The sequence below is a fragment of the Vanessa cardui genome, chromosome 29, assembly GCF_905220365.1.
Source record: "Vanessa cardui chromosome 29, ilVanCard2.1, whole genome shotgun sequence".
Taxonomy (NCBI): Eukaryota; Metazoa; Arthropoda; class Insecta; order Lepidoptera; family Nymphalidae; genus Vanessa; species Vanessa cardui.
In genome coordinates, this window is record NC_061151.1 from 1,138,890 (window position 1) to 1,161,788 (window position 22,899).

Below are 22,899 nucleotides of genomic sequence, written 5' to 3' on the forward strand. Positions count from 1 at the left end.
AAAATACAAATTATGTCAATTCAGAATCAGGGCTGCGCTACTGCATATTTAACAAATGGTTTTAACACGTTGGTAGTAGCATCATGTTTTTATATCTTCCATTTCCATGTAACGGGGCTTTTAAGACCTCGTATGAAAACTATCATAGTACCGGCACGGGGCTTATTAGACCTCGTAACGTTTAAGAAACTAGAACTCGATGTGATGTGATCGAATTTTATTTCTTTAGTGCTGTATAAATTAGATACACCAAAGCATTCTGTTTTCAATAGATATCATATAAATATATTTATCTCTTTCCTACAATATATCAAATAGATTACGACCTCCGCACGATAGAGAAATATATGTTTCTCTTGGACACATACGAGGCGTATTAGACCTCGCTCCGCAAAGTGTTAAAGTATTCAAGCTTTTCAATCATCATTACTAACACAGGAAACTCTATGAATAGACTTACTTGGTGGTAGGGTATTGTGCAAGCCCGTCTGGGTAGGTACCACCCACTCATTAGTTATTCTACCGCCAAATAACAGTACTCAGTATTGTTGTGTTCCGGTTTGAAGGGTGAGTGAGGCAGTATAACTCCAGGCACAAGGGACATAACGTCTTAGTTCCCAAGGTTGGTGGCACATTGACGATGTAGGGAATAGTTAATATTTCTTACAGCGTCATTGTCTATGGGTGATGGTGACCACTTACCATCAGGTGGCCCATATGCTTGTCCGCCAACCTATACCATAAAAAAAATAGAACCCGGACCTTATTTTGGGGGTTTAGATTTGTATGAGTTTCCTAGTATTATATTTAACAGCTTCCGAGGATCACCTTATTCAGCATGCCCATGTTCGCTGAAGGCACGATGGCCGGCGCCAAATTCTTCGAAGTTTCCAGTAGTGGGTCCCTAAAATCCCACAGGTATTCATAAATGGTTCTCTTGAGGAAGAATTTGCTGCCATGCGTGTTCACCAATAACTTGAAACCGGTGCGAATGAAGTAGTTAGCATCGTGGAGGTAGGATGAAATACCCTGAAAACAAAGTATATTATTTATGTGATGTTGTCTAACAGATCCTCGTTGGAATAATAAATATAAATAATTATTGGACAACATCACATACATTACTCTCTCTACTTAAAGCACTTGTATTATGGAAAATCAGAAGTAACGCCGGTACAAACACCCAGACCCAAGACAACATAGAAAACTAATGAACTTTTTCTACACCGACTCAGCCGGGAATCGAACCCATGAAAACCGAGAAAGCAAGTGCATGTAAATCGACGTGTCAAATTGGCGAATATATTAGGTCATGTGATATTACAAGTTATTACGTTTGTGCAAAGATCATATTCACATGAGAAATAAATATTGATAATTTGGGATGGCGTACTCAATTCGGATGTGATCGGTTTTACGAATTTTTCCGATGTTGCATCTAAGTTAAGTCGTAATACTCGCTTATTTGATGATTACCTCAAACACAGCTATAACCTTGTAATCGCGTCTTTTGTGAACTATTTATCGTAACTACAGCTCAAGCATAAGTACTCTTAATGACGCTATGTCCTTGGCACTGTTTTTTGATAATAGAATATCCGCAAAATGAAACGGATTTTGTATACGTTATTAATGTTAACTCCATAATCATCGTTCGCTAAACGTTTTCATAAAGGAAATGCCTTAAATGCAAACCGCATAGTTAAAGGTTGTAATCATCATTACATAGTATGAAACAAAGTCGCTTACCGCTGTCCCTATGTATGCTTAGATCTTTGAAATTTCGAAACGGATTTTAATGCGGTTTTTTTTAATAGATAGAGTGATTCGAGAGGAAGGTTTTGTATATAATACTTGGACAATATAATAGAGAAACACGTTAGTAGATGTTTTTCAGCAAATGCTGGCTATAACTTATGAGATAGATCAAAATAATGCACAATAGTATTGTATACATTTAAAGCTCTATAACATTTCTATTTAAATTTTATTAATTGCAAGACAGTGTTGTTGTTTTTATCTAAACTTTCATAGTAATTCCGTCGGTCTATCTTTGAGTAACTAGTGAGTTTCTTTGCCGGTTCTTCTCGGTAGTACCTTCTTTCCGAACTAGTGGCAGCTTCACTTAATATAGTTATTAAATGACGATTCAAAAGTGCTCGTAAAAGCCTACTTGAATAAAGTAAATGTTGATTTTGTCTGTCGCTCTTGTACGACCAAACAACAGAACTGTATTTGATGAAATTTGCTTCGAAGCAAACTTAAACTCCAAGGAAGGACATGGTCTACTTTTTTTTGCCCAACACAGAACAATTACAGTAAAACAGTAACAGTAACAGCCTGTAAATTTCCCACTGCTGAGCTAAGGCCTCCTCTCTCATTAAAGACAGGATTTGCAACATATTCCACCACGCTGTTCCAATGCGGGTTGCTGGAATACACATGTGGCATTTTGATGAAATTAGACACGTGTCGGTTTCCTCAGGATGTTTTCCTTCACCGCCGAGCACGAGATGAATTATAAACACAAATTAAGCACATGAATGTTTCAGTGGTGCTTATTTGGGTTTGAAAACCCGTATAAAGCGAAACCGCAGGCGACAATTAGTATTTCTATTAGTGTTATCCTAACTCACCAGTAACGCTAGATTCGGAACTATCACCGTGTCGTTTAAATCGATCGTGTTCTCATCCGGGAGATAGATTAGATATCTCTCTGCCGTGTACGTCAAAGTGCTGTTTTCGTTGAATTTCATATTCGAATGCTTCAGTTTCTCTCTGAAATAAAGTTGGTAATCATTATTATTATTTACTAGAGATCCGCCACCTGATAATATACAGAATTTGTTTACTTATAACGTGACATTAGAAACTTCTAAAATAAATTTATCTATTAAAAAGAACCGCATCAAAATACATTGGATAGTTTTAAAGATCTAAGCATACATAGGGATATAGGGGCGACAGGGGAGAAAGCGACTTTGTTTTATACTACATATTATATTCTATAGTATAAAACGAAGTCGCTCACCGCTGTCTGTCCTTAAGTTAGCTTAGATCTTTTAAATTACGCAAAAGATTTTGATGCGGATTTTTTATAGGTAGAGTTATTCGAAAGGAAGGTTTTTGTATATTATACATGGAAAACATAGTAAAGAAACAAGAAAAAATCTGTACTATACTATTGTAGGCATGGGCGGGTCGTTAGTTATATAATTAAGTTGACATATTTTTAAGTAGTTAACTGTGTAAATTTCTGATCAAATTTGATGTTACCATTACAAAATTCAATAATAAGTATAATTCATAGTGTTTTTCAACGACAGGAATACTTAAAACAATTTTGACCATGAGATAACACTTTTTGGTCGAGATCTACTTTTTACATAGTTTGTGGTTTTACGGATTAAAAAGAGAAAAAAATTGTACATTGCTAATTTTGATAGAATTTTGTACGGAATAAACTTAAACCCTTAGTAAGTTCATAGGCTATTTTAATTTAATTCAACCCTCGAGGGGGTAAAATTGGAAAAAAAAATTATATGCTATGAAATTTTATTTTTTTTTGATATACATACCACGTATGATACTAATGACCTCCTTTTTTGGATTAAACACCTGTGTCTGGCAACACCAAAGAGCATAATGCATATGCATAATGCTTACTCAAGTCTGGGATTAATGGGAAAATTGCAAAAGGCATTAAATGAACAAAACAGATCTATATAAAATATATATATGTCACCGTAAGATTACAAAATTCGTTACATTACAATCTGACTAGATAGATTGTAATCTGTCGAAATATTGTGAACCGTGAAATATGATTGCAATTTAACGCATTACTTTTCGCTATATTGTAATCTATCGAAGTTAAACTGTTAGATTACAATCTGTCCCGCGTCAAATTATCAACTGTCGAAAGTTCTTCCTGATTGGCCAGTCTTATTGTCCGGTACAATACCATTGGAAACCAGCGTTAGGTTCTTGGAATACAACTTGGAAGCTGAATGGTACCTTTAGGACACGTTAATTATCATTGATTTGTTGTTGTTTTTCTTTTTTAAATTAAATTTGTCAGTAGTTATAATTAGTTACTTAAGAATGTTTTTTTAGTTTTGCTGTTTCCTTTTTTTTAAATTTTTTTTATAGTTTATACTCTTTTGCTGTTTATATAGTCTATTGTTGCTCGTGTTCCAATAAACATTTTCTTTCTTTGTTTATTGTAGTAGATGTCAGTTAAATTATAAAAACTCTAACCTAACCTAACCGAACTGTATGTGCACACACTTGATCACTGTGCTATCTTTGCACAATAAGCTATTCTTTGTTGCGAATGGTCGCGGAGAATGTAATCTATTAGGAGGAAATTATTATCTGCTATAATATTAATAACAAGTAATTAAATTGTCTTTGTCCAATTGTCCAACAAATATAATATATATTCGGGAAATCTGTAGTAATCATCAGTAGGTATATGATGCAACCGAAATATTAATAATTGGACAACTTTGTCAAACTCACAGATATACTATCGGACCGATTTCCTGAACATTCATCTTGGCATCCAACCCATTCATGAACCTCTCATGATTTGTGATGTTGAAAATGTGGGCCCTCATCTTCACCTCATCTGGAGGATCTGCCCACCATTCGTATGGGGGGAAACCTGGAAAGAGAATTTAAATTATGAATACGATTTTACATTAGAATCCATTTTATTAATGACCAGTATTTGATTTAGTGGTCTATAGTTGTTATGGTGTGAGTTAGCGAGTCGTTAGAGTCTGCCGGATGGTAATTTTATTAAATGTTCAAGGACTGATATGGAACAGGACTTTAGAAAATTAACCGATAGTGTCTGGTTCAAAGCAGCTCTTAATTACCATGTATTTATAACTCATTATCAGTAAAATAAAACTAGCTATAACGGATTTGAAAAACGGGTAGACCCGTGACCACGAACGCTGTAAAGTGCTCGAAACGTCGGGATGTTAAAAATAATTAATATACGCGATTCAAATCCGTTTTATTTCAATGTGTAATCGCGAAAATTTAAGACAACATCATTATCAGTATATTAATTATTATTATAATAATATACATGGACTATTTGTATTTTTTTTTACATTAGGCCTCCTCTCCCTTTGAGGAGAAGGCTTGGAACGTATTCCACCGCTGTTCCAATGCGGATTGGTGGAATACATGTGTGGCAGAATTTGATGTAATTAGACACACAGGTTTCTTCAAGATGTTTTCCTTCACTGCCGAGCACGAGATGCAATTTAAACACAAGTTAAGCACATGAAAGTTCAGTGGTGCTTGCCTGTTTTTAACCCACAATCATCGGTTTAGATGCACGCTTTCACTGGGCCATCTCAGCTCTTGAATAGAAATATTTTTTATATTTATTTACTTAGAGTTACCTGGTCTCATGTTCAATCTTTCCCAGAGCATCACATCCTGAGGGGGGAATACGAACCCACTTATCGATATTATTATTAATATTATCGCCCACACCATTCGCCCTATTGTATCTGAAACAGAAATATACTGTTAGACAAGGACAGAAAATAAACTATAAATAAAAATATAACCTTTATATGTATGTGTGTGTGAAAGAAGATATGGTTAGAAATAATGTTATTTCTGAGATGATCTCCGACAGAGAAGTATGGAAGGAGAAGACATGCTGCGCCAACTCCGAGCAGAATTGGGATAAGGGCAGGAGGATGTTGACAACCTCTGCCTTTTCTTCTATGATAACATTATAGAGGTGATATTTCTTAGGTAATGGCACATAACGTTCAACCAATTAGCGCGCGAGACGCATTCCGTTCTACGCCAGTTTACAAAAATCAAAATCAATCAAAATAAGCTTTATTCAAGTAGGCTTTTACAAGCACTTTTGAATCGTCATTTTACAATTAAGTGAAGCTACCACCGGTTCGGAAAGTAGATTCTACCGAGAAGAACCGCCAAGAAACTCAGTAGTTACTCTTTTTCAACATTTAAAAAATATAAAGTCATGTTAGTTATTACAATTATTTAAATTAATATATCCTGCTTGGAAGTCAACAGGTATTAACTCCACGCTTTTGTATCATCTATAAAATCTTGTATCGAATAATATGGTTTTTTACCAATGTATTTTTCATCATAGATTATCATCGCTAGATTACATACAATATGCGTTAAATTGCAATCGTATTTCATTGTTCACAATATTTCGAATTTTGTAATCATACGGTGACATATATTTATGATTATTCAATTAAATTCAAAACTTAGTTTAAAGGCTTTTAATTGTGCACATAGGGCACAGATTATTTGACCAATGACACGTAGGGTATATGATAATAGGTATAGTACGACACAATTTAGATGTAGCATCGTCAAATTCGTAAAACCGATCACATCCGAATTAAGTACGTTTACCCCAAATTATCAATATCTATTTCTTATGTGAATATGATCTTTACACAAAAGTAATCACTTGTAATATCGTATGACGTAATATATTCGTCACTTTGACACGTCGGTTTACATGCACTCGACTCGGGTTGAACTGACGCGAGAATCTATAGCGACGAATAGCGTCGAATGGCGCGATAGGGAGCTGTTTCTATTGGTTGTGTGAATTAGTAGTAATCGGTTTTATTGAATCTGTCGATGCTACATCTAAGTTGTGTCGTACTACATCACTATTATAAAACAAAAGACGGTTCTTGACCTTTGCGTTTAAAAACGTGCTTGCGCACAAACCAACGTGATGTCACAGTGACGCCGGCGTTCTTAACACGTTCAATGCGGAGCGAGGTCTATGGTGCCTCGTATAACTCCCTTGCGATGTGGCTAAGAAAAAGATAGATATCTCTGTCGTGCGGATGCCGTTATCTATTTGATATATTGTAGGATTTATTGTATTTTTATTAGGACAACAAACAGTAGATACAATATCACATGAAAAATAAATAACCTTTCAAAATTATCAAAGTAAAAGTTCTACTATTCACAGGTATCAACGTGCATATTATTAAAAATATAAATTAAACATTATTTAAACTATATTTATATAATAGAAAATAAAAACATACGATTAAAATTGAGCACAAATGAAATTCTTTACTTTTTGATTGAATAGAGAGCGACTATCATGACATATGTCTAAATCATTTACTGTCATACTGATCGTGATGTATAACAACGATAATGTCGATGTAACGCAATTCCTACCTAGTTGCGTTTTCCAAAATCTGGTGTAAAAGAAATGGCTCACTCTACGAGATGTGAGGGACGTTTAAATATAATTTTGATAAAGTGATAAATATGTTTATATAATATTAATTGAAAACAGAATGCTATGGTGTATCTAATTTAATACGGGGTCTCTTTGACCGCGTACCGCACTGAAGAAATAATTCGATCACATCACATCGAGTTTCAATTTCTTAAATGTAAGGTCTAATAAGCCCCGTATCGGTATTATGATGGTTTTCATACGAGGTCTGAAACGCCCCGTACCAGAGGAATGGAAAATAATGCCACTGCCAACGTGTTAAACCCGCTAGCAATACTTCTTTTATTAAGTATAACTTAACATTTCACGTGATAAAAAAACCTTTCCTAATTATTAAATACATTTTAAAGATGATATGTTGCTTCATCGGTTTATAAATTAACATATAAAACCTAACCTTCAAGGTCTGACCGATCTCCGGCACACCAAAGAGGTATTATGTCATCGTAACTTTAAGGGCCTTCGCTGTTTCTGGTGTTGGTGTCAAGGCCAGTAACAACCAACATACCTTCTATAGACCTGGTCTTTAACCAAAATACAGTATCATAAGACAGTACAGTAACAGCCTGTAAATTTCTCCCTTTGAGGAGAAAGTAAGGAGCGTATTCTACCACGCTGCTCGAATGCCGGTTGGTGGATTTAAATTTGGCACAATTTCGTTGAAATTAGATCAGCAGGTTTCCTCACGATGTTTTCGTTCATTGACGAGCTCGAGATGAATTATAAACACAAATTAAGCACATGATAATATGCCTGCCTTCGAACCCGCACTTATCGGTAAAGATGTACGCGTTCTAACTACTGGGCCATCGGCTTTTCATCGTAAGAGTGCCTTACATTTATTCGTAACTAGCCTGTACAATTGCCAGTAAGGATAGTATTGGGGGCTTGAGCTAACTGACAAGCAAATGACCAATAGACGATAAGCATAGTATGACGGACCAATCGCGTTCAACTGCAGCGCCGTAGTTCTTTTATTTCTTCAAATATACTTTTTTATGCTACCACCACTTCCACCCTTCTGGTAAATGGTCACCACCTTCCACAGAAAATGGCGCTATAAGAAACACTAACCATTCGGGAACCATTTGGGAACTAAGATGTTATGTCCCTTGTGCCTGTAGTTACACTGGCTCACTCACCCTTCAAACACAACATTACCAAGTACTGTTGTTTGGCGGAGGAATATCTGATGAGTGGGTACCTACCCAGAATTGGACAGAGCCCTTCTAAGTAAACTACTACTGCGCATGACGAGGTTGTATACGACTCACAAAACAAATGCCCCAAGATCGTATGAGTTCTATATCAATACATTTCAGGATTTATGTTTTTGTGAACACGAATCAGTTATTACTAAAAGTTATGACGTCACTTCCGTGCATTCAAGTTGAGTTTTTTAACTTTCGACCTTGTGTCAAGTACTTTAACTATACAAATGTCTAAAATTATAAAAGAACTATCATTATATCATTATAAGTACCAGGATATTCATTGTAAAGCTCGGCTTCATTTATTATTCATTTCAAATAACTAATGGCTTAATCCAATGGAAGTGGGAAAAAAGATAAACGAATGTTATATTTACATATTTCATGCGATTCGCTACCATTTTGTCGATTTCGATTCAAACCGGAACACAACAATACTGAGTAATGTTATTTGGCGGTAGAATAACTGATGAGTGGGTGGTACCTACCCAGACGGGCTTGCACAAAGCCCTACCACCAAGTAAAATACAACACTATTACACTTAACTAATTATTTTCAGTTTAATTTTACTTCGAAAATTCCGATAACAGTTTCGATGACGTTTAAACGGTATTTATTCGTAAATCCACAGAGGATATCACAGATTAATCAAGCTCTCGACCAATGACATCGCGTCAATTAGCTGTCAAATAAATAACAAAAATTTTATTTTTATATTAATATAAGAATTAATAACATTAAATGCTTAAATATATACAAATATGAACTAAACCTAGTGACTGTATAAATCTTGGCCGCGTGTAATGGTGGCAAGACTGCTAGCAGCGTTTCCTCACTGAATCGCAATTCGGATCCTCTGGGCTAACGAACCAACCCTTCTGTCACCAGTGGCTTTTTTCCTTTTATCGCAGATTGGAAAACAGACCACTTGACTTGTCACCACCGTCCACAGACATTACAAAGAGTTATCGTTAAAGGATTGTTTGAAATATCATCAACAAGTTTAATGTAGTTGAAACACTTGGACCTTGGAAAAGCATCACGCCTTATTGCCTCCTCTACTAATTAATTAATTATTTCCCACAGGATCCGAATTTAGAGAGTAGTTTCACTTAATATATATTTTAAATGGAGATTCAAAAGTGCTTGTAAAAGCCTACTTGAATAAAGTATATTTTGATTTTCTTTTAAATGGAAATGCTATCTAGCATAGCTTTTATAAAACAAAGTCGCTTCCTCTGCCCCTAAATCCCTATGTATGCTTAAATCTTTTAAACTGCGCAATGGATTTTGATGCGGTTTTTTTTAATAGATAGAGTGATTCAAGAAGAAGGTTTTTATATAATTATAATACTGGACAATTTAGCAAAGAAACAAATGGTTCTTCTTCCGCCGGTTCTTCTCAGGTCTGAGGCGTTCAATTCCAAACCGGTAGTAGTTTTTTAACTATCAATAAGAAAGTGTTATCATTCTATTTTGAATAAAGATTTTTGACATAGAGTTGAATGATAATTTTAGAAGTTTCCACTGTGATGTCAAATCACTGCACCAGTGCGAAGCCGGGGCTATGCGAGTTGGTGGAATACACATGTGGCAGAATTTCTATGAAATTTGTCATATGCAGGTTTCCTCACGATGTTTTCCTTCACCGCTGAGCACGAGATGAATTGTAAACACAAATTAAGCACATATATCCATATATAGTGGTGCTTGCCTGGGTTTGAAATTAAATCATCGGTTAAGACGCACGCGTTCTAACCACTGGGCCATCTCGCTAGTTTTTTTTAAATTGTAATCATCTCAATGATATTAAACTTTGTAGCAAGTAACATTACCTAAAGTAAAATGATATGCTGTTTGGTTTTTCAGTGTTTTTTTGCTAAAATCTCCACTAAGAGAGGTCAATACCCTCCCAAATAAATAAAAACACGCAAACATAATCTTCTAATTGTGAAATTTAATTAAAAACATAACAACGTTATTTATCTTTGTGGGTTAATAAAAACTAGATATATGAATTGTCTATTTGTTTTGCTAAATAAACATACTTGGTAGGGCTTTGTCCAAATTTTATTTATATGGCTTTTGACCTTTTGCGATTGGAATCTGTCAAAAAAACACGTTAAGAAATCGGTAAAATTAAAGTTATAGGTAGTTAAGTGAAATAGTGATGTATTTTAACGAATGTCCCTTGTGCCTGTAGTTACACTGGCTCACTCACCCTTCAAACTGGAACACAACAATACTGAGCACTGTTGTTTGGCGGTAGAATAACTGATGAGTGGGTGGTACCTACCCAGGCGGGCTTGCACAAAGCACTACAACCAAGGAAATATAGTTGTGCTATTATCAAATCGTATATAATACGTAAATCTAAGTTACGATCTATACAATATGGGAAATATAAGGAACAGTCAACGAAAAAAAAAACAAAAAAGAATGGTTTCCCGCCAATGGTGTAACTGTCGTTCATAATCTAAGCTCTTCAATCAAATCTCTATAAATATCATAAAAACTCATATGTATTTTTTATCATAATTTATTTGTGTCTTGGTAACAAAACAACCTTAATATTATGTTACTTTGTTTAAAAACATAAGTTACTTGGTCCTAATTGCACATGTTTGTCATGTTTTTTTTAATATACTTACACAATTTAAATTGAAATAATAATATTTAATTCGGCTTTGATTTTTAAATACGTTTATTTAATTGAAATAACATTTATTAGTATGATTATTGATCGTGGTGTGGCGAGCTGGTACTGATTGGCACGAGAAAAACAAAAGGCGGTTTTATTTTGAACGAAGAAGAAGAAGAAAACGAGGTTCGTGGATGGGCGGTAAAAGTATATAATTAATATACAATAAGCAGAAATATTTGTTCCATTTGCTGTTGAAACGCTTGGCCCTTAGAGTAGTAGTACAAAAAGCTAAATCAAAAGTATAACACCTCGCCTCATTGCCTCCACTGGTGACAGGAGGGCTGGTTCGTTTGCCCAAAGGATCGGAATTGCGATTCAACGGGGAAATGCTGAAAGCATTCTTGCCGCCATTGCACGCGGTTTAGTGCATATTTGTATATATTTAAGCATTTATTGTTATTAATTCTTATGCTAATAAGCGGATAATTAATGTATGTATCGATTGGTAAATTAATACATGTCGTTGTAAAAAGTGATACACAAAGAAGTTTTTGAATGCATATTACCACCAGAATTGATTGTTTTTTTTAAATCATTGTCAAAGATGAAGTTTGATATGATTTTTTATTATATTTTTTTAATAAATGACCTCTACATCAGTCAGTTAGCTCTGATTCTTTCTAATTTTGCTTTCGATGCCTAAAGATGTATCAGAGAAGTTAAAGTAAAAATATCGAGATTTTAAAAATGTTATGAAGGTAAGTATAAGTAAGATAGAATTTCGGTGAAAATCTAAATATTAACAAAAAAAACTTTAAAAAAATATGGATGGGTTTTGACTTTTTTTGGCCAACTTGTATTCTCGAAATGGGCCCTCAAACACGCCCACTTGATTCGAACCCTCTACAAAAAACACTTTGTATAGTGACATAAATTAATGTCATGTGAGTAGTTTTATTACATGTCCTATAGTATATAAAATATTTAAAAAATCGGTATATTTAAATGACCAATATCTTTTTAACCGACTTCAAAAAAAGGAGGAGGTTCTCAATTCGTCGGGGCCTTTTTTTTTTTTTTATTTTTTATGTGTGTTACCGAATTACTCGAAGATGGCTGGGCCGATTTTGACAATTCTTTTTTTGTTTGAAAGGGCATGTTTTACAGGTGGTCCCATTGTCAGGAGATCAGGATCTGATGATGGGATCCTGGAGAAATCGAGGGAACTCCTCAAATTTTATAGGCACACCTATAGTGATTTTGGTTTTATTCAAAGTGCCTTGGTCATATGCTCACGAAAAGTGACATTTGATGAAGTGGAACTGATGATGAAGACCACAACTGGTAATCAGAACCTATTAGTAAGTAACTATTTTACGGGTTTAGTTCTATTTCTTTAAGATAGTCGTCAAGCAATTGATGTTAGTAAACATGCCTATGATGAAGTCTAGCTGATGGTGGACTACCAGGAGAATTCCTCAATGATTAACGGCATTGCATCGGGAAAAATGGTATTGTCTAATTGGCGATGAGCAGTTAACATTAGGCTATTGTAACTTAGGTAACGCTTAATGTGAGTTGCAGTCCACATCGCATTGAAACGGCGTTGAGTTATGTTTAGAGTCGAAAGCCGAAATGTACTGAGTATAATAAAGTGAATGACAAACACTACCAATTGTAATTATAAATAACAAAACAACACTGAAAAGCATTAAATAAATTTTTATAAATAAAAAAAAACCGCCTTCAAAAATGAACTAAAAAGAAAAAAATAATCAGTTACATCCATATCCAATTTACGATTTTTTAATCACCTTTTGAAGTCGGTGCCAACAAAGTAAGTAAATTCCTATATTGAAATCATTTAATTTGTATCGATAGTAGGGTTTGTTTAATGGTGTCATCTATACAATAAATAGATTTAGTTTTTGTATGTATGTATTATAACCTATATTAGCAATGTTGGCACCGACTTTGAGAGGTGATTAAAAAATCGTTAATTGGATATGGATGTAACTGATTATTTTTTTCTTTTTAGTTCATTTTTGAAGGCGGTTTTTTTTATTTATAAAAATTTATTTATAAGGCGTTCTGGTAATCAACTTTTTGTGGCTTATCTTAAAATATATATTATTTTTTAATAAAAACGATTAGACCACCTTAAACAAATGAAACTTAATATTACTTAATTAAGTATGGTATAGCAGGACCACCCGCGCGATGACAGCCAATCGCTTCTCAGAATACAGATTAAATATAATATTACTAGTAGTCAACCGTGGATTCGATCGAATTTTAGAGGTTTTTATCATGTGTAAGCAAAAAAAGTAGCCTAGGTCCTTTCTTGGAGTTTAAGTTTGCTTCATAGCAAATTTCGTTATATTCGGTTTAACGGTTTGAGTTTTTACATCGTCAATGCGCCACCAACCTTGGGAACTAAGATGTCATGTCCCTTGCGCCTGTAGTTACACTGGCTCACTCACGCTACAAACCGGAACACAACAATACTGAGTACTGTTGTTTGGCGGTAGAATAACTGATGAGTGGGTGGTATCTACCCAGACGGGCTTGCACAAAGCCCTAAGTAAATTTTGATCGTGAAAGAGCGACAGACAGACAGAGTTACTTTCACATATATAATATTAATATAGATTGGGTGACTGTTGTTTGTTGCAAACTCCAAAAAACGATACTTTTCGCTCTTCATATGTCAAAAGTGTTATAATATATATTTTGTTCTTTTTTTTCTACGCTGTATTTATTAGACTATTCCAATCGAAGTAACAACAGCCTGTAAATTTCCCACTGCGGGGCTAAGGCTTCCTCTCGCTTTGAAACCTACATGTGTCTAATTTCATGGAAATTCTGCCACATGTGTATTCCACCAACCCGCATTGGAACAGCGTGGTGAAATATGTTCCTCCTCCAAAAGGGAGAGGAGGCCTAAGCCCAGCAGTGGGAAATTTACAGGCTTTTGTTGTTACTTCGATTTAAATAGGCTATAAATACAGCGTAGGAAAAAAAGAATAAAATATATGTTATGTTACTTTTGACACAACATTATTGTTGTGTAACAGCAACAGCTTAATAAATAAAATTAAAAAATTGAAACGTCATATTTTTAAGAAACATTATACGTAACCATATAGTAGAATATAACAGCTAATGTACGCATGTAACCATAGTTTAAATATAAACGCGCGTTACAAATATTGCATGTAACAATAGCCGGCTTCTATATACGGTATGTAGTCTACATTGTTTATGACTTACGTCCTTAGTGCAGGTCAGTGGGTCAAATTCCTAAATCAGATATGAAATGGATAAAGAATAGATGTAATGTGGATTCCACTGACAAACGGACTTCCTGTCTGACGTAAGCCAACGGGCCTCGAGGTTAAACTTCGCGCGTTCAGGTATCATAGTTAAGATTCCGCAAAGTCAATAAATCCTTCTTGGGGCAGTCGAAATGATAAAATTCCGCCGAGATTTTTTACTTTGCTGGTGCAGAAGTTACAAAATAAGGCGTATTATTTAATAAAGATAATATTGATGTTAAAAAAGCGTGAAGCTAACTTTTGATTTTGAGGCAAATTAAACATATAATTCAATATAATGTTACTAAGTAGATCGCAGTATTAGCGTTAAGGCCGCCTATTGTACATTTGTCTTTGTTTTTGTTTTACTCCTATTATTTTTGTCTATATTGGTGTGCAATAAAGAGTATATAAAATAAATAAGTTGCTTGTCGATTATTCTCGGGAGAATCTACATGATGATGTAGAATATTTGATAAGTGGTTGGTACCTACCCAGCTTTATAAAACCCAACTCTTGCGTTCATCTATATTCTAAATTACTGACATTTAAAATACATTAAAAAGCATTTTAGTACACTGAAGAAACAGCTTATAAAATTGTTAACGATCATTTTATAGACAAATCAAATCAATACAATTTTATTCAAGTAAACTTTACAGTACCGTTTCGGAAAGCAGTCTCAAGTGAGAAGAAACGCCGAGTAACTCGCATAGTTGCTATTTACAAATAAACAGATTTACAATGCTGCTATTTACAGTAATTAGTGTCCTATGATGAAACCCGAGCCTAACTCCTGGCGTTTTTTTCTAAAAATCTATCTTGAATCGATGGACAAGCTACCACTGTATTTATTTTGTAAATATTATGTACTTCATTATATATATTTATAACAATGTTAAGTAATTAGAAGCATATATGATGCAAAGATTTTTTTAAATTAATTTAACTGGCAACATTATAATTATTAAAGTTATTAATTTCGGGATATTTACCATGTTTTTTATTTTTGTTCGGTGGAGCTCGATATTTCGACATTGTCTACGAATGTCTTGTTCACGAGACTGAAGTGTGCGGGTAGATGCTGATAATGTTAGAGGTGTCCGTATCGAACTACCTCCTTTCTTGTACGTTTGCTACGTAAACACCGGTCACCACTACTATTGTCACCCCTACCATTGTCACTAGTTGAATTTATTTTATGTACACTCGACACTCGATCCCGTGTTTTGCAGACGAAAGCAACGCATACCGACCGATATCTCCATGCTACTTCACACCACCATCCTCGACACTTAAACGCTGTAGTAACATCATTGACCAATCGCGCATACGACCTTTGTGATAAAGACCATATACAATCTGAGCTAGCACACGTTAAAGAGGTCCTACAGCGGAATGGATATAAAACGAGAAACACAGCTGCACGGAATAATAAGCTACTGCGACAGTACAGGGTTGAAAGACAACCAGCGTTTATGCCATATGTTAAAGGAGTGACAGATAAGATAGCTAGAACCCTGAGTAGATATGCGGTGAAGACTATCTTCACTCCTTTCAAGAAGATAGGGCAAATGTTGCGTTCGCCTAAAGATAGCTTTCCCCTGGAAAAACCCGGAGTTTATAAAATCGACTGTAGTTGTGGTAAATCCTATGTTGGACAGACGAAGCGTACGGTATCTTGTCGCATTAACGAACACATCAAGGCGGTAAAAAACAACGATACCAAGAAATCAGCCATCGCGAAACATCTCCTGGAAGCCGGGTCGAACCATTGGATCGAGTTTCATAATACTCAGATACTCTCGACAGAACGCCACTACATACCCCGACTGGTACGAGAAGCCATTGAAATAACTAAATTTAGTAATTTCAATAGAGAGGATGGGTTTCAACTGTCGAGAGTATGGAATCCAATAATAAAATTATGCAAACCCCCGCAAAATAAAAATAAAATAAAAAAATCGCGAATTGATACGGTGAGTTTCGTCTGCAAAACACGGGATCGAGTGTCGAGTGTACATAAAATAAATTCAACTAGTGACAATGGTAGGGGTGACAATAGTAGTGGTGACCGGTGTTTACGTAGCAAACGTACAAGAAAGGAGGTAGTTCGATACGGACACCTCTAACATTATCAGCATCTACCCGCACACTTCAGTCTCGTGAACAAGACATTCGTAGACAATGTCGAAATATCGAGCTCCACCGAACAAAAATAAAAAACATGGTAAATATCCCGAAATTAATAACTTTAATAATAAAAATAACCATGTTAGTTTAAAAAAACATTATAATTACATCATGAAATTGTTAATTGGCGTTAAAATTATTACTACATTTATATTAACTGAAATAAAATACAACTGCATTATACAAGAAAGTTTTACGAGGAAATGCAGCGTGTTTCGGAGAATATATTAATATATTATCATTATATAAGTAGATGAGTATATAGTCTGTTACAATCGAAGTGGAAATAAATATACACAAATAGGCCACCTGATGGTAAGTGGTCACCATCACCCATAGACAATGAAGCTGTAAGAAATATAAACTATTTCTTACATCGTCAATGTGCCTCCAACCTTGGGAACTAAGATGTTATGTCCCTTGTGTCTGCAGTTACACTGGCTTCAAACCGGAACACAACAATACTGAGTACTGTTGTTTGGCGGTAGAATAACTGATGAGTGGGTGGTATCTACCCAGACGGGCTTGCACAAAGCCCTACCACCAAGTAAAATACGTAAATAGATTAACTTATTTCATGCGAGTCGCTAATAATTCAGCTGTACTGTTGTGCACTACTAAGAGTCTATATACAAATATGAACTAAAACTAGTTACTATATAAATCTTGACTGCGTGTAATGGTGGCAAGACTGCTAGCAGCGTTTCCTCACCGAATCGCAATTCCGATCTTCTGGGCTAAAAACGAACCAGCCCTTCTGTCACCAGTGGCTTTTTTCCTTTTATCGCAGATTGGAAAATAGACCACGTGACTTGTCACCACCGCCCACAGACATTACAAAGAGCTATCGTGCACTACTAAGAGTCTATGATTGATATATCTTTGTTTATAATACAATACTACTGCACTGAACTACTTGTATCCACTTTAATTTCAATTCCAAAGTTTCAATAACAGTTTCATCCGAGTTCAAAACATAATAAATCCATAATGAATCTAAACTAATATTATAAATGTGACGAATGCCGATCTGACGGTCTTTCAAGACCAAACTGAACCGAATTTGATGAAAATTGTACAAAGCAAACTTGAAACCAAGATGGCCCAGTGGTTAGAACGCGTGCTTAACCGATGATTTCGGGTTCAAAACGGGTAATTAGTGTTTATAATTCATCTCGTGCTCCGCGGTGAAGGTAAACATCGTGAGGAAACCTGCATGTGTCTAATTTCATCGAAATTCCGCCACATGTGCATTCAAACAACCCGCATTGGAAGAGCGTGGAGGAATATGTTCCAAGCCTCCTTAATGGGATAAGAGGCCATTAGCCCAGCAATGGGGAATTTACAGTTACTTTACTATACTAAAGTTGAAATCCAAGAAAGAAAAAAAGAAGAAACACATGACAGCCAGCACCCTAAAACACTAACGAATTTTACATCTAGTAGATTATATTACGATAGCATAGATTCCGTTTCGTAGTTTATCTGTGGTCGGTCCTATTGTGACGTCTGTCAGATTAGGCAGTTAAATGTTAATTAGTCACCTCATCGCGTTTAAGGTCCTTGGATCACGGAGGTCAAATACAAATCGTGAAGTATTTGCATAATTAATTCATTCATGATTTGTTCATCAAATTTCTTTAAAAATAGCTATTAGCACAGAGCATAAATCTGTGCAAATATAACGAAATAATTAATCACTAAACAGTATAAAACAAAGTCGCTTTCTCTGTCCCTATGTCCCTATGTATGCTTAAATCTTTGAAACTACTCAACGGATTTTGATGCGTTTTTTTTAATAGATAGAATGATTCGAGAGGAAGGTTATTGTATATACTACATGGAAAATATAGCAAAGAAACACTGATAATTTTATAAGTTTCTAATGTGATGTCGTAAATAAACATATTTACAGTTCATTTAGTATCTTTCCAGGCGAGTAAAGCCGGGTTAGGACGCTAGTATAGGTATATACCTAATAATAATCTGTACCCTGGCGAAGTCTGGGCTAGTAATATATATACCTAGTATGTAATAATTTAAATAATAATTTAGACGACTTCAATTAATTTCCTTTTATATCTTTTTATTAACTTAAATATGTATTAGTGCATAATTGAGATATATAATATATAGTATGTATTAGTGTATAAATAGCTTTCCTACATTACAAAATGTATGTATTATACATATAAACTTTGCTCTTGAATCACTCTATTTATTGATGAAATTCGCATCAAAATCCGTTACGTAATTTAAAAGATCTAGGACAGACAAAAGCACATTAATAACATTGAAAAATTGACAACGATTTTATGTAAATCATTATAGCTTGGATAATATATTCATAATAAATAAATAATAAATAAATATGAGACAACATCACATACATTACTCTGATCCCAATGTAAGTAGCTTAAGCACTTGTGTTATGGAAATCAGAAGTAACGACAGTACCACAAACACCCAGACGCAAACAACGTAGAAAACTAATGGTAATCTACATCGACTCGACCGGGAATCGAACCCGGGACCTCAGAGTGGCGTACCCATGAAAACCGGTGTACACACCACTCGACCATGGAGGTCGTCTTATAATGAATTAGTCTTTGACGCGTTCGTGAGGAGTGAGGATAATCTGTACCGTTTTAAATATAGAACGGACTTGATTTATGTGGAAAGGAAAATTATCACAATTTCGCAACACAATCAATTTTGGTATAGACGTTGTACTTGAATATCAATTACAAATGAATAATATTTATTGGAACGAAGATCTTGTACAGTACGACACAATTTGATGTAGCATCGGAAAATTCAATGAAACCGGTTACTGCCGATTTAAATAAATATGAGACAACATCACATACATTACTATGATCCCAATGTAAGTAGCTAAAGCACTTGTGTTACGGAAAATCAGAAGTAACGACGGTACCACAAACACCCAGACCCAAGATAACATAGAAAACTAATGATAATCTACATCGACTCAGTCGGGAATCGAACCAAGGACCTCGGAGTGGCGTACCCATTCAAAACCGGTGTAAACACCACTCGACCACGGAGGTCGTCAATATATAGGTCGATTTACACAACCAATAGGAATAGCTTCCTATCGCGCACTTCGACGCTATTCGTCGCTATAGATTCTCGCGTCAGTTCGACCCGAGACAGCGAGTGCATGTAAATCGACGCGTCGAATTGACGAATATATTAGGTCATATGATGTTACAAGTTATTACGTTTGTGTAAAGATCATATTCATATAAGAAATAAATATTGATAGTTTGGAAAAGCGTACTTAATTCGGATCTGATCGGTTTTAAGAATTTAGCCGATGCTACATCTAAGTTGTGTCGTACTATACGCGACCTATAGTAACACTGTCAAAAGGACAAAATCGACAGAAAATGTCGCCATCTCTTTCCCTTTCCCTTTCTCTCTATTTCTTTCTAATGAATACGATTTAATATAAGGCTAGTGGATAGCAACAATTTATACACAAGATATAAACAATATATATATATATATATATATATATATTGAGAAATTATCTAATCTATCAATGGTTTAATTTTTATTTAATTTTTTTTTTAATTTATTTGACAACGTATTTTCGCACGGTTTACATTTGTTTTTTTTTTTTTTTTAAATATAAATATAGCCTTTTTGTCTCTTTCTACCGGCCAGTAACTTAAAACCGTTCTTTAAAATTAATTAAATGTTAAATAATAATTATTCAAACTTATTTTTCTTTATTATTTTAAGACAATCGGGTTTTGAATAATAATTACGTTTTTGTCACTTATTTAGTTATTTATTATCAAACGTTGCGAATTTATTAATTATGTCTGTTATTTTATTTATAACTAGCTGTACCCGCGACCTTGTACGCGTTTGAATTAAAAAAAAATATATATTATTGTAACCTAAGTTACTCCTTATTATACCAGTTATCTGCCAGTGAAAGTCACGTCAAAATGGGTCCAGCCGTTCCAGAGATTAGCCGGAACAAACAGACAGATAGATAGACAAAAATTGTAAAAAATATGATTTTGGTATATGTACCGCGTATGCATACATATTATGCATTGAGTAAAAAAGGCTATTTTAATATTACAAACAGACACTCCAATTTTATTATATGTATAGATATATATCAAAAGCAATTCACGTTTTTGTTTTATGAAACTGTAGTGTGTACGTCATCAATTTAGCCAAATAATATATTGAGGTTATGTAACACACTTCCTACAAGATTAAAAATATAATTAAAAAGTTAATTTTAGTTAATATATTTCATGATGACTAATACAGTTTTTTGAAGTAAGGTTAAAAGAAAAATAAATATATTTTGAATTTTACGATATATCAAATATAGCAAAAAATCGGTTATATATATTTATGAACTTATTATATATTGCCACTTTATGTACAATTTTATATACTGGGCTCTCCTACAGCTGTCATCAGGCGTTAAAAATACAGAACATGATCCAACCCAAGGCCTTGTAGTCTGGGACCTTGCGTGTCCTGTTGTAGAAGGGACTGATGGAATACGTGGATCGTTGTACCCTACTTGTACCTTGTACTACACTAGTAAGGAGTGAGGTAAGATCTCATTTAACCCCCAAGGAGTTCCAAAAAGACAATCGGTAATGGTCCTATGTCAAAAATAGTCTTTATAAATAAATATATATTAGACAACATCACATACATTACTCTGATCCCAATGTAAGCAGCTAAAGCACTTGTGTTATGGTAAATCGGAAGTAACGACGGTACCAGACACCCAGACCCAAGACAACATAGAAAACTAATGAAGTTGGCGTACCCATAAAAACCGCACACACTACTCGACTACGGAGGTCGTCAATAAAATTTTCGTCTTTTCATCACCCTGCCCTTATCCCAATTTTATTTGAGATCGGCGTATCAAGTCTTTTTTCATACTTAACTATATAAAAAAATAAAAACTTACTGAAATAAATCGATTTTCGTTTCTTCTGTCCATTCGTTTTATTATCTGTGCAAGACATTGAACACTCATTCCCAGTGCAGTCTGTGACGGATACCTTCTGGGACCCGTCATCAATGAGACTGTGCAATGAATCCGTTGGGCATTCTGTGTCGTTGACACAGGTTGTAGAATTTGTGCAAGATGAAGATTCGCTGTTCAATTCTGAACTTGGTGTAGTCGACATCATCTTTGGTCTCTGAAAAGAAATAATGTAAGTAAAGTAACAGCCCGTAAATTTCCCACTGCTGGACTAAGGCCTCTTCTGCCATTAAGGAGAGGGTTTGGAACATATTCCACAACACTGTTCCAATGAGGTTTGGTGGAATGCACATGTGGCAGAATTTCGATGAAATTAGATACATGCAGGTTTCCTTACGATGTTTTCCTTCACCTCCAAGCACGAGACGATTTATAAACATAAATTAAGCACACATATATTTAGTGGTGCTTGAATGGGATTGATCCCCAAATTATCGGTTAAGATGCACGCGTTCTAATCACTGGGATGGCTTAGTGGTTAGAACGCGCCTCAGCTCTTAAAATAAAATATAACAATGAAGTGAATTAATTAAAAAATCTTTTTCAGTAAGTTCAGGCTTATATCTATCTATAATATCTATCTATTAAATACATTTAAGTTATAGTCGGGGTAAGAAAAGGTTCGTCACCTTAAGATCTATTTACGTGTGCTCAGTATGAGCGATCTGCTTTACTGATCGAGAATGACATATTTTGTCTCAATGATTTGATGTTTAGATTCTAAAGGTACTAAGAGCTTAAGACTTGATAAAGGAATGAATTTGAAAACTGACGAAGGTTTTATTATATGAGGATTGATTCTATAAATAATTTATGTGTCGTAAAAAGTAAAGAATAAAAAGTTGTTATTTTGGGTTATTCCTAAGAGATATATATCAGCGCGGACTTTTTTGAAGATATTTTTAGATGTACAATAACGTAATACATTATTTTCATCTCTCTCGTTGGGTTCAGCCAGCGTTTGCAATGTAACCTTCAAAATTATCATTTAAAACCATTTATTTTGCTACACATACACATACATTACATCGATTGTACACAAGATAATAATTAAATTTAAAGAACACAGTGTAGGTAGCAAGGGGTTCATCTCAGTATAGGCTGTGCTAATGCACAGCACTGATTTTCAAAGGGTTGACTATTGGGTAAACATAAACACATAAATTCATTT

The 22,899-nt window shown here is 34.7% G+C and overlaps 1 protein-coding gene across 1 annotated transcript in view; it reads right to left on the reverse strand.

The window, feature by feature from the left end:
* Positions 1-22,899, reverse strand: part of LOC124542038 (scavenger receptor class B member 1-like) — a 57,373-nt gene that overhangs the window by 6,603 nt on the left and 27,871 nt on the right. The window contains exons 2-6 of the mRNA XM_047119993.1: positions 21,651-21,885; positions 5,427-5,537; positions 4,525-4,669; positions 2,637-2,778; positions 829-1,029 (exon numbers count right to left, since the gene is read on the reverse strand). Coding sequence (XP_046975949.1) covers positions 829-1,029; positions 2,637-2,778; positions 4,525-4,669; positions 5,427-5,537; positions 21,651-21,876 — 825 coding nt within the window. The 5' untranslated portion in view covers positions 21,877-21,885. The remainder of the gene's footprint in view (positions 1-828; positions 1,030-2,636; positions 2,779-4,524; positions 4,670-5,426; positions 5,538-21,650; positions 21,886-22,899) is intronic.